The sequence below is a fragment of the Betta splendens genome, chromosome 4 (assembly GCF_900634795.4).
Source record: "Betta splendens chromosome 4, fBetSpl5.4, whole genome shotgun sequence".
NCBI classification, from domain to species: Eukaryota; Metazoa; Chordata; class Actinopteri; order Anabantiformes; family Osphronemidae; genus Betta; species Betta splendens.
Window position 1 is genome coordinate 29906415 of NC_040884.2, and position 17177 is coordinate 29923591.

Below are 17177 nucleotides of genomic sequence, written 5' to 3' on the forward strand. Positions count from 1 at the left end.
AACCCAACCCAAAGCGTTTGAGTTAGTGCAGTGTCGTATGATCCATGTATTCGCCCTCGATGACTCTGAAAACAAGGGAAGGAAGCTTTAGAATTTAGTACATTTAACACTGGATTCTGTCACTGACCAATAGCACATTATAGTTTCACATACTAACTGCAGACTTTCAGGTCCCATATTATGCTGAATTATGTGCTCTTCTTTCTCTTTCTTGTTTTTCGTTTTTTTAGAATCTAGTCTCAGAAAAGTCTATTTAGGGGTTCTCTTTTTTTGTGATGTCACAAATGAAGCAGTCACCCACCTGGCTGTGGCCAAGCCCTGTCCACCACATCTTACAGAGACTCTGTGCCCCTCCTTATCACCAGATGTATCAATATAAAAATACCATAATTACAGTGATACATATTGGGACCATTTTGAAGCATTTTCGGATAAACACGTCGGATCGTGATTCAGGAAAGCTCCATTCCTCTCTCTCTTCATGTCATGTTCCCATCCCAGCTCCTTGGATGTACAGTACTGTTACTCCTCACCACATTAGTGTAGTCACCCCGTGTTAGCGCAGGGACAGTGCACAGCCAGTCACACCCCTCTCTGATCTTGTAAACCAGCCAAAAGTCTCCAGCTCAGATAATCAAGTTTAGGACAGAAGGTCTGTTTAAAATTAGTCTACCCTCCTGAGCATCAGTGCTTGGTGCTCAGTCAGCCCAAAGGAGCCAAAGGCCCCTTTTAATTGGAGCTTGTGTTGGTCATGCACCGTTGTCTGGGACAGACTTAATCAGTGACTAAACGGATTAAGTGCAGAATTAAGTTAAACAACAACTTGGTCTCTCATGCTCCCAAATGTGACAACTCAATATTAAAATACTTACATTACAAAATACAATATGACTCAGGAGGTGGATGAGTATTTGTTTCAAATTTTATTAAATTAGTCATAAGTTGGAAAGGGACTCACAATATGACGAGACATAAGTGATGGCAGCGTTGGAAAAAAGGCAATACAGATACAGAGTATGACATCACAAAGGCCTTAAGGGGGTCAGGAGGATCTGGAACATGTGGACCAATCAGCACAAACCTGTGCTGGCACAGAGAAGCTCTGCCTCACCATCAGGTCTTGGCCTCTTTCTCTCATACTGTAATCACAGACCTTACGTTCTAGTCCAAGACACGCGGCTTCTAGTTCTCTCCAAAGAGCACTAATCAAAAGCAAAGACGCGGGTTGAGAGGGAGAGGAGGTGAGGACTCATGCATTACACTTATCTTAGTGGTCTCCCCCTGAAAGCCTGCAGCCAGCGGTCCACATGGTCTGTATCATTTATGATCTCACCAGAAACCAGTCATGACTTCACCGCAACAGGCCAAAGTCTAAAACATCATTATTCCAGCGTGTTGTTCAAGACTAAGCCCATGAAGGTGGTATCCACAAATGGGTATCCTAAAATGGACTGAAAAACAACATGAAAGATAAAGAGTATAACATGAAGATTTATTGGACATAATAAGTTTACACGGTTCATGCGTATTTCCAGCTATAAAAGTCTTTAAAATCCAAAGGATATAACAGTGAACCAAAGATTTTACACATGTACATGGCCCCAAAAAAATAAATGTTAACATTGTAGGAAGCATTACACTCTTTATTATTAAAATATTAAATGTGAACTGTAATAAAACCACACTGGGACTGTGGCATCATCCACAGACAACAAAGAAGCAGAGAAAATTCTCATGCGCACACACACGCACGCACGCACGCACACACACACAGAATGCACATTCAAAAAACACGAGGTAGTTAAATGGTTAAAAAACACAGTCATTCATGTGATTTATTTGTTCACTCTAATTGGATCAGCATGTCGGCGTAGTGGAACAACGCGGCATTGTTGTGATCATAGCATATACCTGCTTCTTTCTATTTGTGGCACAAGTGAAAAGCGACAGGATGTTTACCCAGAATGCACAGGGGTAACGGAGGCAGAGGAATGTTGATGGCGAATGTTGAACAGCAGCTCTGAATTGTATTGTTGGGTCGAGTGAAAGAAAATGCTCAAATTATCTCAAATGAGAAGATTAGATCCAGATCATAACTCTGGGCTCCAAGTCTTGACACGGAGGGGTGGAGGGGATAATTACACACGGGGAGACGGGATTCGCCACAGTTGATAAGCAAAACCACACAACTACAGGAATGTCAGAAAGCTTTAATCCCACAACGGCCACTAATTATAGGTGGTGGTGCATTTCCACACAGCAAAACATAGATCTTTTATTAAGTGACTCGTGCCTATACAGTGGGATGCAGCACTGTTGGGCACTGCTTGACAACAGCAGCGGTGCCCAACACTGTCACTGTTGCCTCTTTACTGGTTTTAACTGAGTTCTGGCCTGAACACACCTGGAAGGAGGCCCAATAAAACAAACAATATTAATGTTGGTCCTAAACCAAGTGGTTCCAATATGACAATTATTTCTCAAGTGTTATTGAAAACAGTTGAGTTTCCAACAACATAATGAGAGAATTTAGTTTTCTTCCCTCCACCCTAAGTGAGCACATGCGCACTTTTAAAAAAGTTTTCCAAAGTTGGTCAAAGTGCTGTACAATCAGTGGTAGTGGAAGTGGAGGCATCAATACTACAATGATATCAGTTGTTGATTCCAGATTTATTAACTTTATATAACTTTATAAACTTAACTAATTTTTTTGCCAAAATATGATTTATATCAATTGACAACATGTGCAGCAATGAGTCATTATTACCATGTAGGAAAATACAATTTCCACTCAAATAATTATAAAACAAAACACAACAAAAAAATAACCTGCTGGTAATACTTGCAGTACTTAATTAAAAACTCATAGCATGTTGTATGACAACTTGTTCATTATCAAATTAACATTTAAAAATGCATTGTAGTTGGTAAAACCATCCAAAATTTTGATGTAATTTGTAATAATAGATTTGTGATAAATAAAAATAATTAAAAATGTTTTTGAACATGTGTCATAAAACATGTGGTAAAGTTTTTAAAAAAGAATCATCCACAACAAATGGTTATATATGAGGATGTCCACAGTTCACAGTACTTACACACATAGAACAATAAATTTATCTCGGTAAATATATTCCAAAATATAATTTTATACACAAATATATATGTTTTTACTCTGTTTCCTCTGTAGAAAGCTTTATACATGTTTACATATAAAAGAGATTTACATTCTGTTTATCCTACTCTTTACCAGAGACACGGTTGAAATCTAAGCCTCAGCTACTCCCACACAACGCGTACAGGTTAATATGGCAAACATTCACGTCACTCTGAAACGGTGGGGTACGCATGGTGTGTCACAAACATGAGCTTCAGCTACAGCTACAAACACACGCTCAGTGCCAGGATTATTACAGAACAAGTGAAATAAGTAACACCAAACTTTCTTAAACTCTGTAGTAATAAGGAAATAGTGCTCTTTAAGCCAAAGGTATTTTTTTACAGCTACCCCAAACCATAGTGTCAGTCTGAAGCTACTGTACGTCCCTAAGTTTCCATATTCAAAACTTTTAACACACATTTCTGTTGAACATTTGACATTTCTGTTTTATTTAATTTTAAAATGAGAAACTACTTTTTTCTGACCAATGACTAACCCAGAAGTATGAAATAATGAACCTGCTCACACGCTCACAACATCTTTACAATATTTACAAATATACAGGTCTTCAACATATGGACCAACATTTACCGTAGGGGAAAATGTTTGATTCCGGAGGGATAAACCATTTAAAGACTGACGCAACTGCTACGTCTGTGGGATGAAGGGAGGCAATTAGCCTCTGTATATACTACAGTACCATACTGTAAATACTGTAGCCTTAAATGGTACTAATAGCACTAAGCGTCACCAAAATGTCTTTCCTCCTACACTCAACACACAAGATCTACAGAAAGTGTGCTCAACTTAAAGCCAATGAGGGGAAAGAGTCTTGGTTTTGGTTCTTCCTGCTTACAAGCTTTACACTATGCTAAGCTACTTACATCCCATCTAACTTAATTCACAGAAAGGAAGGAATGTAATGTGACAAAGCTGTTTACTTAAAAACATTTAAACATACCGGTAAGTGTTTTTTCAAAGTGCGCGTTTGCACTTAATGCCCTCAAATGAGAGAGAAACCAACTTTTCCATCTATACTTGGGACGGAAACAAACACATCTCCCAAAATGATTTATCATTTCTTTAACAGCTACTAAGGAATCCATAATGCCCCTGTCTACTGTACTACATGAAAATGAGACTTAAGCCTAACAGGTGACATACGTTTGACCGTCTTGTGTGTTAGAATAAATGAAATGAGTATGTTATCGTTCACATTTCAGTTTCACATTGTTTGACATTTACTCTGTATACATTCTTTAATTACACTGCGTTGTCTAGTTCAAGAGTCATTATCTGTCTGACTCCTGTTCATACTGCACATTCATCCCTGCCCTATTAGTGGTTCTATTGCTCCTCTACCATCTTGAGGGTTTGCATGTCATTAAGTAACATGTTACAGTCCAGCCATCAACATCTCACTTAAACTGACTCGCTGCTATTGCTTCTCCTCACTGTTGAGACCACACCTGCTGGTCACAAACATCCCAAATCAAACTGTTTAAGGTCAAAACCAAGGGGTAGGTGGAAATAACAGCATTTGGATTGGAAGTAAGTAAAAGCTAACTAGTGTAGCTTTTGTGCTGCCAAGCTGGGTCTTGCACGCTGAAATATAAGGACAGTACATGCACACACATAGTGGCACGATGGGATTTACAGAATAACAATAGGATACATTGTGTTTTTCTTTCTATCGCAGCCCTAACAATTTCCTTTCATTCAAGGAAGTGATAAAACCAGTCCCTGTGAACCGTCAGGCCCTTTCCTGCACCACGGTACAGCTCATTGGGGGCTACGCTGTGCTGCTGCTGGAGCAGGGGGTGCTTTGGGTGCTGCCGACGCTGTGGGCTGCACTGCTGTTCTCCGAGACAGGTTGGGACTTTTGGACCTGCTGTGCACCAGCTGTTTCACCTAGACAAAGAGCAGGAGAGGAAGGGAAGAGAAAGAGTTGATTAGACCAGATGGAGAGAGAAAATGCATATATAAATTAGAGAAACAGAGGGAGTAAGGAGCAACAGGACAAAACGAGGTTAGATTTAAAGTTAACCTGCCAGTTTAGATGCTGGAGACTGGAGCGTCCTTTGCTTCTCTGTGCTCTTACGCTCTACAGGAAAAAGCCTACTGGAAATCTTCCAGCGTTTACTATAATCGTGAACCCTTGACATAAACCTTAAACTATAAATCTAAAAACTCAACAGGATAAACTTGAACTGCAGCAACATGTTATCTGGTTATTTTCTCTTCAGAACAAAGTAACTGGCAAATGGTCAGTTACACGGGAGGAAGTCTGCACTTGATTTGCCCTAATGTTTACCATCTTCAAGCATAATCTTCCACAGATTTACGTAGTGCTTTTCACTGCTGGACCCCAGAAGATGTCACCTCCAGCAAGCCTAAAACAACTGGTCACGTCCTTCTTGAAAGACACAAGAAGGTTTACTTTACATGGAGTTAATTAGTGGGAGAGCTGAACAGCTCTCACACTATTGATATCTTCGCTCTTTATTAGTGGGAGAGCTGAACAGCTCTCACACTATTGAGATCTTCGCTCTTTATTATTAGTGGGAGAGCTGAACAGCTCTCACACTATTGATATCTTCGCTCTTTATTAGTGGGAGAGCTGAACAGCTCTCACACTATTGATATCTTCGCTCTTTATTAGTGGGAGAGCTGAACAGCTCTCACACTATTGAGATCTTCGCTCTTTATTATTAGTGGGAGAGCTGAACAGCTCTCACACTATTGATATCTTCGCTCTTTATTAGTGGGAGAGCTGAACAGCTCTCACACTATTGATATCTTCGCTCTTTATTAGTGGGAGAGCTGAACAGCTCTCACACTATTGATATCTTCGCTCTTTATTATTATTCTTATTATTTCGCCCCGTTTTTCGGTCGCTATCTACTTCTCAACGCTTCATCGCAGAATCATCGTTCAACGTTCTAAACGTGCGTCATCGTTAGACGATGCAGGCTATTACTTTTCACGTTTTCAAGCTTTTCAACTTTTAACATTATTCAACGTTTTCCGTCGTTTTTTATAATGGTCGTCTATGGAATCATCGTTCAAACTTTCTGTCAACTTCCCTCTTTTCATCAGCGTCTATCATCGTCATACTTGGCGTAGAAACGTCATTTTAACGTCAAAAGCGTCTATCATCTTTCAACGTTCTCCGTGTAAATCAGCATCCTCGTATCTTTTATAGTTTTCGACTTGTGAGCGTTTAAATATCGTGTGGTTTTTGTTAAATTTTCAGCTTTTCCATTAGTGTGTGTTGGCTCTGCTAGAGTGCGTGATGTCACAGCTACAGTGAGAAGGTGCGCTTTTTAAGACAGAACTTCTGTCTCTAACTCGTCACTACAGCCACAATTTTTACTCTAATCAACATAAGTACTTCACTAAATCGTAGTCATACTTGTCTTCTTTCTAATGATGTGTCTGGATATACCCTCAGACCTATACTTTAGTCGCTATCAACCTCAAAGCGCAGAGAGATCCCGAAATTCTCCCATTGACTCTAATGATAATTTTCGGCAGACGTCTGGGGAAAAAAACAGAGGAGACATATTTTGAAATTGCGACTGTGGCTACAAGCTTTTGTCCTTAAACATAAAATTCACACCATTTGCTCATTGAAGCCTTGGGACTCGTAAAATGAAATAATTTTTGTGATAACTATCATGGTTTAGCTGGAACAAGCCTGTTTATACAGGGTGAAACTCTGCTTTTACAGAGCAGAGTGAGCCTGATTTTCCCGCCTTTCATCTCCATGGCGACGGCGCGCTGCAGATTTGACTGACAGGTCAAACTGCTGATGCTCAGTGTAGACAGCAGTTCCATGCTTATTACTGATTACTCAACTACACTATTGGATTGTGTATTAATTAAGCACACACTTCCTCTAAATCCTTTCAAAATAAAAGCACCAAGCCAAATAATTAGCTTTAATAGCATTATTTCAACTTTTAGATGGGTAATTATGACTATTTAAAGATAGATTAACAGTTTAGTAATTACCCACACGTGCTTCCTCTACATCCTTTCAAATAAAAGCACCAATGCCAATTATTAGCTTTAACTGCACTGTTTTTTGCCTTTGAATGGGTAATTAAAGACTAATTGACAGTTACGCTATTACCCCCCACACATTTCCTCTAAATCCTTTCAAAATAAAGCACCAATTACAATTTATTACCTTTAATGGCAAGATTGATTAAAAAAATTTGTGGTTCTGAATACTTACCAAATCGTTAATGGGACTACTTTAGAGTTCAGTAAATAGCCACTCAAACTTATTAGGGTGCTTTTATTCTGAAAGGGCTAAATCTAAATCTTTTGCTTTAATAGGGCTATTCTTGCTATTGAATGATAAATTATGACTATCTAATGACTATTTTATAATTTAGTAATTGCCCACACACAACCTCTAAATCCTTTCAAAATAAAAGCACCAATGTAATTTATTACCTTAAATGGCAAGATTTTTGTTTCTGACTGGTAAATTTCTACTAGTTATTAAAATATTACACAGTTAGGTAATTATTTACCAAATACTTTCTTCAAATCAAAAAGATAGTCAGCTTATTTATGATTGTCAACAATGCCCCTTGGTCAACTTTTAATCTTTGACATCTTTTAACCGTGGTCAACTTTTGAATCATTGTCATCTCTTTAATATTGTCATAGTATGACCTTGGTCATATTTTTAATCATCATTTTTTTAATCGCCATCTTTTGTCATCGTTTTAATCTTTGTCAACGTTTTCTCGTTTTCATCGTTTTCATCGTTTTGCCGTAGTCAACTTTTTGACGTCAGCAGCTTAATCAGCGTTTGTCATCGTTGCGGCAGCAGATCAGCTCTCCCACGTAATTTCTCGAGAAATTACTTTTTCTAGTTATTATTCTTATTATTTCACCCCGTTTTTCGGTCGCTATCTACTTCTCAACGCTTCATCGCAGAATCATCGTTCAACGTTCTAAACGTGCGTCATCGTTAGACGATGCAGGCTATTACTTTTCACGTTTTCAGCTTTTCAACTTTTAACATTATTCAACGTTTTCCGTCGTTTTTTTATAATGGTCGTCTATGGGAATCATCGTTCAACTTTCTGTCAACTTCCCTCTTTTCATCAGCGTCTATCATCGTCATACTTTGGCGTAGAAACGTCATTTTAACGTCAAAAGCGTCTATCATCTTTCAACGTTCTCCGTGTAAATCAGCATCCTCGTATCTTTTATAGTTTTCGACTTGTGAGCGTTTAAAAATATCGTGTGGTTTTTGTTAAATTTTCAGCTTTTTCCATTAGTGTGTATTGGCTCTGTTAGAGTGCGTGATGTCACAGCTACAGTGAGAAGGTGCGCTTTTTTAAGACAGAACTTCTGTCTCTAACTCGTCACTACAGCCACAATTTTTACTCTATCAACATAAGTACTTCACTAAATCGTAGTCATACTTGTCTTCTTTCTAATGATGTGTCTGGAATACCCTCAGACCTATACTTTAGTCGCTATCAACCTCAAAAGCGCAGAGAGATCCCGAAATTCTCCCATTGACTCTAATGATAATTTTCGGCAGACGTCTGGGGAAAAAAAACAGAGGGAGACATATTTTGAAATTGCGACTGTGGCTACAAGCTTTTGTCCTTAAACATAAAATTCACACCATTTGCTCATTGAAGGCCTTGGGACTCGTAAAATGAAATAATTTTTGTGATAACTATCATGGTTTTAGCTGGAACAAGCCTGTTTATACAGGGTGAAACTCTGCTTTTACAGAGCAGAGTGAGCCTGATTTTCCCGCCTTTCGTCTCCATGGCGACGGCGCAGCTGCAGATTTGACTGACAGGTCAAACTGCTGATGCTCAGTGTAGACAGCAGTTCCATGCTTATTACTGATTACTCAACTACACTATTGGATTGTGTATTAATTAAGCACACACTTCCTCTAAATCCTTTCAAAATAAAAGCACCAAGCCAAATAATTAGCTTTAATAGCATTATTTCAACTTTTAGGATGGGTAATTATGACTATTTAAAGATAGATTAACAGTTTAGTAATTACCCACACGTGCTTCCTCTACATCCTTTCAAAATAAAGCACCAATGCCAATTATTAGCTTTAACTGCCACTGTTTTTGCCTTTGAATGGTAATTAAAGACTAATTGACAGTTACGCTATTACCCCCCACACATTTCCTCTAAATCCTTTCAAAATAAAAGCACCAATTACAATTTATTACCTTTAATGGCAAGATTGATTAAAAAAAATTTGTGGTTCTGAATATTACCAATCGTTAATGGGACTACTTTAGAGTTCAGTAAATAGCCACTCAAACTTATTAGGGTGCTTTTATTCTGAAAGGGCTAAATCTAAATCTTTTGCTTTAATAGGGCTATTCTTTGCTATTGAATGATAAATTATGACTATCTAATGACTATTTTATAATTTAGTAATTGCCCACACACAACCTCTAAATCCTTTCAAAATAAAAGCAACCAATGTAATTTATTACCTTAAATGGCAAGACTTTTGTTTCTGACTGGTAAATTTCTACTAGTTATTAAAATATTACACAGTTAGGTAATTATTTACAAATACTTTTCTTCAAATCAAAAAGATAGTCAGCTTATTTATGATTGTCAACAATGCCCCTTGGTCAACTTTTTAATCTTTGACATCTTTTAACCGTGGTCAACTTTTGAATCATTGTCATCTCTTTAATATTGTCATAGTATGACCTTGGTCATATTTTTAATCATCATTTTTTTAATCGCCATCTTTTGTCATCGTTTTAATCTTTGTCAACGTTTTCTCGTTTTCATCGTTTTCATCGTTTTGCCGTAGTCAACTTTTTGACGTCAGCAGCTTAATCAGCGTTTGTCATCGTTGCGGCAGCAGATCAGCTCTCCCACGTAATTTCTCGAGAAATTACTTTTTCTAGTTAGTGGGAGAGCTGAACAGCTCTCACACTATTGATATCTTCGCTCTTTATTATTATTCTTATTATTTCGCCCCGTTTTTCGGTCGCTTTCATCGTCTCAACGCTTCGTCGTAGAATCGCCGTTCAACTTTCTAAACGTGTGTCGTCTTTAGGGGATGGGGGCTATTACTTTTCACATTTTCAGCTTTTCAACTTTTAACGTTATTCAACGTTTTTTCGTCGTTTTTTTATAATGGTCGTCTATGGGAATCATCGTTCAACTTTTTGTCAACTTGCCTCTTTTCGTCAGCTTCTGTCATCGTCATACTTTGGCGTAGAAAACGTCATTTCAACGTCAAAAGCGTCTATCATCTTTCAGCGTTCTCCGTGTAAATCAGCGTCCTCGTATCTTTTATAGTTTTCGACTTGTGAGCGTTTAAATATGGTGTGGTTTTCGTTAAATTTTCAGCTTTTCCATTAGTGTGTATTGCGTTATTTAGAGTGCGTGATGTCACAGCCAGAGTGCGAGGGGACGTTTTTTTAAGATAGAACTTCTGTCTTTAACTCGTCACTACGGACACAATTTTCACTCTATCAACGTAATTATTTCACTAAATCGTAGTCATACTTGTCTTCTTTCTAATGATATGTCTGGCTATACTCTCAGACGTATACTTTAGTCGCTATCAACCTCAAAGCGCAGAGAGATCCTGGATTTCTCCATTAACTCTAATGATAATTTTCGGCAGACGTCTGGGGAGAAAAACAAGAGGAGAAGTATTTTGAAATTGCGACTGCGGCTACAAACATTTGTCCTCAAACATAAAATTCACACCATTTGCTCATTGAAGACTTGGGACTCGTAAAATGAAATAATTTTTGTGATATCTATTATGGTTTAGCTGGAACAAGCCTGTTTATACAGGGTGAAACTCTGCTTTTACAGAGCAGAGTGAGCCTGATTTTCCCGCCTTTCGTCTCCATGGCGACGGCGCAGCTGCAGATTTCACTGACAGGTCAAACTCCTGATGCTCAGTGTAGACAGCAGTTCCATGCTTATTACTGATTACTCAACTACACTATTGGATTGTGTGGTAATTAAGCACACACTTCCTCTAAATCCTTTCAAAATAAAAAGCACCAAGCCAAATAATTAGCTTTAATAGCAATATTTCTGCTTTTAGATGGGTAATTATGACTATTTAAAGATAGATTAACAGTTTAGTAATTACCCACACGTGCTTCCTCTACATCCTTTCAAAATAAAAGCACCAATGCCAATTATTAGCTTTAACTGCACTGTTTTTGCCTTTGAATGGGTAATTATGATTATTAATGGGTAATTAAAGACTAATTGACAGTTATGCTATTACCCCCACACATTTCCTCTAAATCCTTTTCAAAATAAAAGCACCAATTACAATTTATTACCTTTAATGGCAAGATTGATTAAAAATTTGTGGTTCTGAATACTTACCAATCGTTAATGGGGACTACTTTAGAGTTCAGTAAATAGACACTCAAACTTATTAGGGTTGCTTTTATTCTGAAAGGGCTAAATCTAAATCTTTTGCTTTAATAGGGCTATTCTTGCTATTGAATGATAAACTATGACTATCTAATGACTATTTTATAGTTTAGTAATCGCCCACACACAACCTCTAAATCCTTTCAAAATAAAAGCACCAATGTAATTTATTACCTTAAATGGCAAGATCTTTGTTTCTGACTGGTAAATTTCTACTAGTTATTAAACTATTACACAGTTAGGTAATTATTTACAAATACTTTCTTCAAATCAAAAAGATAGTCAGCTTATTTATGATTGTCAACAATGCACCTTGGTCAACTTTTTAATATTTTAAACGTGGTCAACTTTTGAATCATTGTCATCTCTTTAATATTGTCATAGTATGACCTTGGTCATCTTTTTAATCATCATCTTTTTAATCGCCATCTTTTGTCATCGTTTTAATCTTTGTCAACGTTTTCTCGTTTTCATCGTTTTCATCGTTTTGCCGTAGTCAACTTTTTGACGTCAGCAGCTTAATCAGCGTTTGTCATCGTTGCGGCAGCAGATCAGCTCTCCCACGTAATTTCTCGAGAAATTACTTTTTCTAGTTTCTTTTGAGTTCTGGAGTCAATTAGCCTAGCTTTAGTAGATAATGCAGAACAAACACAATACAGGGCCTTCTGACTGGAGCTCAAACCACTGAATGGTTTATTGTTCTATGTCTGTCTAAGCATTTTTATTTTTTTATAATGTCGGGATTTGATAGTTAAATGATGGGGCACATAAAAAAGTGCCTGCATTTGTTTACAATAATATCTATGAAAGACAGAGAACAGCTATTGAAACTGATCCAAGACTCAGTTTAATTTGAATTTTTGGCCACAGCTGCTGAAACCTTCCCTTGGTTGCTTCATACTATAGCTTCATCACTCATGAAAAAGTAGTAAGATGTACCCAGTTCAGTGTGTGCTCGAAGTAGCGTTTGTCTGTGGAAATTCATGCAAGCATGACAGACACTGTAAGTGTCCACAGATTCTGTTTCCCTTCTCTGAGCCCCTGAGTTCTGCTAATGTTTAACCGAGCTGAGCTGCCAGCAGTCCTTTCCTCACAGGACCAAGCACTCCACAAACCAAAGGGACCTGGATCCATCTCATCTGCATTGGGGAATATAAGTCCAATATTATCTTTATTGATAGGGGAGATAAATGGCGCTTTTATGACTCGGAAAAATTCTGTGTATGTAAACTATCAGTTGCTACAGACTTGGAAACAATTTAGTGTATCTTGAACACCAGAACAGTATTTCCAACATTTAATGCTTTAGTGTTTCTAACGTGCGACTTACTTACTCCAGATAGATAGGAAACATTGTTCAGGTTGACACTAAGTGTCTGCTGAGGGCAGTGTGCCCAGTTATGTTTTTAATTTGGGAAAGGAAAGCAGAATTATCAGTGGAAAGTGTTAGTGTTTCCTACTGGTGTGACACACTTGAAAGAAAACCATTGCTTTGACAAAGGTTGTACACTAGCATTTTGAATCTACCAAAGTGAGAAATGTAAATGCTTACTGTCAAAAACATTATAATTAGGTCAATACAAGTTTGGACAAATCAAACCTTTTGAGAGACAATAGATTATCTCTCAAAAAAGACAGATTTGACAGATAGGTACAGAGGCAGAAACTTGTAGTTTTGTAGCATGTTTAGTTTTAAAGACATTTAAAGACAGTTTTTTTAACATTTCACAAATTTGACTAATGGTGACTTCAGCTTGACTACAGGGACTTTCTATAGGGCCGCCAATGGAAATATTGTGACGAAGATAAGGGTACTAAAATCTGACAGCTGATCTTTCCTGCTCAATGAAATTCTGTCCAGTCGACATTTTTAAAGGTAACTTTGTCTGATTTAAACGGTTTCTATATCTAAAACAGTTCAAAAGTATCCAGACTGCTTGAAGCTACCAGCTCTACGACTTTGGCCCAAGTGCCAAATGACCTTCCAAACTGTAAATTGCATGAAGCGAAACACTCACACTGTTTTATTTTCAGAAAGCTAAGCTTCTAACCTCAAACATCCTGACCCCATTAACACAAAGAGCATAGACTAAGAACACATCAGAGATGGTGCAACGGGTCAGTGGCATAGCCAATCACCCTTTGAACACTGAGGGCAAAATGCATACAGGGCAGCTCCATGTGGTGGTGAACTGCTGGGAGTGCACTTCCTCTCAGGGGTGAACTGGGGTCGGCATGCTGGGGATGATGGGGAAGGTCTTGGCATCTAATGAACAGATTGTGTGTCTTTTCCTGTGAGCGCCCACTAAACCCAACAAGGGGAATTTCCAACTGGTCTCCAGTCATTGTACTGAGAATATTTGCTGACCACTCCGCAGCCCCGAAAAACAGTCAAAAGCAGGAAAGAGAGGAGCTCTCGCTGCTCCCCAACAGGATATATTTACAGTAGAGGAGTCAATACGTTATTGTGAACTGGCCTCTGTCAGCAGCAGGATGTCTGGCAATCCAAGAGGCGCATTTCTGGCATAGAGATGATTGAACATTCCATTCCTATCTTTTCATTAACTAACACAGAGAGTTGAGCTGTGTCCGATGAGCCGCAGGTAAAGGACCTACCTGTGTGCGAGTAGATAAACCACAGGGCTCCAGTCAACAGAGCCCCTATAACAAATGCTGCAAAGGCGATTCCCACCACTGTTGGAGTGTCCAGCAAGAACAGTGTTCCTGGAGGAGAAAAAACAGAAAATGTAATAAATATGTCAACTCCACAAATTGACATGTACAAAACATTTTGAAACAACCAAAACAGACTTCTCTCCTGTTAACTGAAGCAGAATATCACACTGTACTGTACAATATGACATTTCAGTAAGACAACTTACGATCATCAGGAAATTTACGTGGATCGATGGGCTCCTTAGGCGTAACTACAAAACAAAACATCATTTACTGTATGTTTGCTTGAAAATCATGTTCTGTGTGTTTTATGATCATTTTGATACACAGACAATAAATTTAGGGCATATGATGAGACCAAAGTCTAAAGCCCAAATTATTTATTTACAAGTTTACCCTATATATAAATACAAAAAAACCTAATAATTCTAATGTTCTTCCTATCTTATTGGAGCAGAGAAATACAATTAGTGAGACTATTACATGACTGACATTACAGTAACTTACTGTAATCAATATTTGGGGGACCATGTGGACCTGGAAGCGGTTTGTATGTAGAAGTGCCTGCAAAAAAAATATGTATCGTTATATACAAACAGTATATGCATTTTTGCTTTTATCGTGTTTATTGATGCAGAGTATAAAACACTTTTTATTTAATGAAGACATATCACAATACATGCTCGGAGTAAGCCTGTCAGCCACAGACCATCCAGTGTCTGTGGATTGCAGTTATTGCAGTGTGTTGATTAGCAATTCTCTGTGGAATGTGATACAGAAACCTGAACCAGGAAAATGCTGAAAGAGCAGCTATTCTGGAAGCTGACATCTTCCTAAAGGATAACCAGTTCTGCTTAGCCATTTATTCCGGGCCCTCCAGAGCTCAAAAAAGCAAAATTAGCTGTAATGATGTCCTAACAAAAAATATAAAGGAGCTTGTGTATGGCCGAAGTGAGCCTGGGATCTGTCTAAGGCTCCAGGACAATGGCCGCTATTCTTGGAAGGAACACCTTTAAATTTTATTCTCTTATAATGTATGCTGACAGGTCATCACAGAGAACTTTAATTTCACAGGGGATGACGGCCAGAGAACGTCCTCTCTGCCATGCTCCACCCCCCAACGCTCCAGTTTTATCTGTCCTTTATGACCTGTTATACTAAGAATGCAGAAAGTGGTTTGACACTTTCAGTGTAACAGACAGAAGAGAGATGAAGAGCTGAACTAAAAAAGATCTCTTTTGAACAAAAATAGTTGTCAACCGTAGTTGTCGAGTAGAAAATTAAATGTACCATTTCAAATAATGCCTTGACGTCTATAGGAAAACACACTTTGCAAAGAGTCTTACAGTAAGTCGCCTACTTCAACATAACCAGCCAGTACTCTGTAACTCTGTACTCTTCCGTAACTGCTGACATCTCAACATCTCATCATTTGTTTACGTAAGGTTGCTTGCGATGGATGACAAAGCACTCCTTTGTAAAAGCTCTTTTGTTTTTGGTTCAACTTTGACATTTCCTCATGGGGAGCTGAGACCTCTGAGGTCATTTATTTAATTAAGTAGAATATTAGAGTATTGCAGGTGAGGGTGAACATATTCACTTGCATGGTACACTTTATTACATAGATGGTGTAATTACATATATAATCTATACTGCCAAGCTCTCAAATAAATGATGCTGTTCAACTTTTCCTGAATGTTACCTGATCTATAAAATCAGAATAAACTTTATTAAGGCCGTGAAGCTATAAATATACATGTGATGGCTGGGCTTATGAGCTGTTATGTTTTTCCATGCTGGCTACAAATGTCCTTCTCTGATTTGTAGATCAGCTTTAGGTCTTTGGGAACCTGTCCAGTGCAGAATTGTGGCCCTTGAAAAGATCTGTTTTGTTTGCCATCCTACCATGAAAGATGCCTTTGTGTTAGAAAGCACAGCCTTTGAAATTTAGTTCCTTTTTTCACGATGTTTATTGCAAATGTGTGTTGACTTAATCTCCTCCATGGAAAATGAACCCAGTGCACTGGGATATTGGTGTGAGCTGTGCATCTCACTGCCCACTTTCAACTAGTTTAGCTTACTCTCACTCATTACTCCACATTTAATGGTCTCAGTACACCAATATTTTCAGCAGGTTCTATAACATCAACACTGGCACTGGTTTAAAGATGACTGCATCTACACAGTCTTCCAATGTCAAAATAAAAGTTAAGAACAAATCCTTTAACTCCTCAGAGTCCAGTATACAGTAATAAAATAGCTGATTATTATGAATGTTAGAAAATAATAAAAAAACTAAATGACAATTTCTTAAAATTCAAACTTATGCTGTATCTGTCTATGTACAATATCTTATAATATTGTGGAAGAGGACAAATATATTTACGGATATATTATTTAAGAATGAAGCAAGTGAGACAGTATGTGAAAACTTACTAACTAAATGCATGTTTTACTGTAGCTCCACCTGTATGGGGTGCCGAATGTAAAAGGAGCACCTACAGTATAACTAGTTTTCTCACATTTAACTAAATGACACATGATTTCTCACATTTAGTTAAATGTGCAAAAGTCTAAATGTAAATGTTAAATGTAAATGTTAAATGTTAAATGTAAATGTTAAATGTAAATGTTAAATGTAAATGTTAAATGTTCGCCGAGTGTAAGCTGAATATTCATGAATGTGCAAGTAGACTCCACCCCTACCCTCAAACAGCGCTGGTCTAAGATCAGACACGCGAACTCAATCACCTCAAACAGTGCGCGCAAACCCCGCCCACTTCTGATCTGGAAAATGTAGTTTTTAGCCTGGACGTAACTTCGGCTAGCTAGTATAGTTAGCCAACTAATTCTCCATCGGCGCCACAGAAATATTCTATTTAAACCTACTTAA

General features: G+C 38.0%; 1 protein-coding gene across 2 annotated transcripts in view; it reads right to left on the bottom strand.

Moving 5' to 3' along the window:
- Positions 1-1474: 1474 nt before the first annotated feature.
- The window catches only part of tgfbr3 (transforming growth factor, beta receptor III), a 65811-nt gene continuing 50108 nt past the window's right edge, over positions 1475-17177 (bottom strand). For both annotated transcript variants that reach the window (XM_029146273.3, XM_029146272.3), the window contains exons 15-18: positions 14792-14848; positions 14491-14535; positions 14225-14332; positions 1475-5071 (exon numbers count right to left, since the gene is read on the bottom strand). In XM_029146273.3, coding sequence (XP_029002106.1) covers positions 4953-5071; positions 14225-14332; positions 14491-14535; positions 14792-14848 — 329 coding nt within the window. In that variant the 3' untranslated portion in view covers positions 1475-4952. The remainder of the gene's footprint in view (positions 5072-14224; positions 14333-14490; positions 14536-14791; positions 14849-17177) is intronic.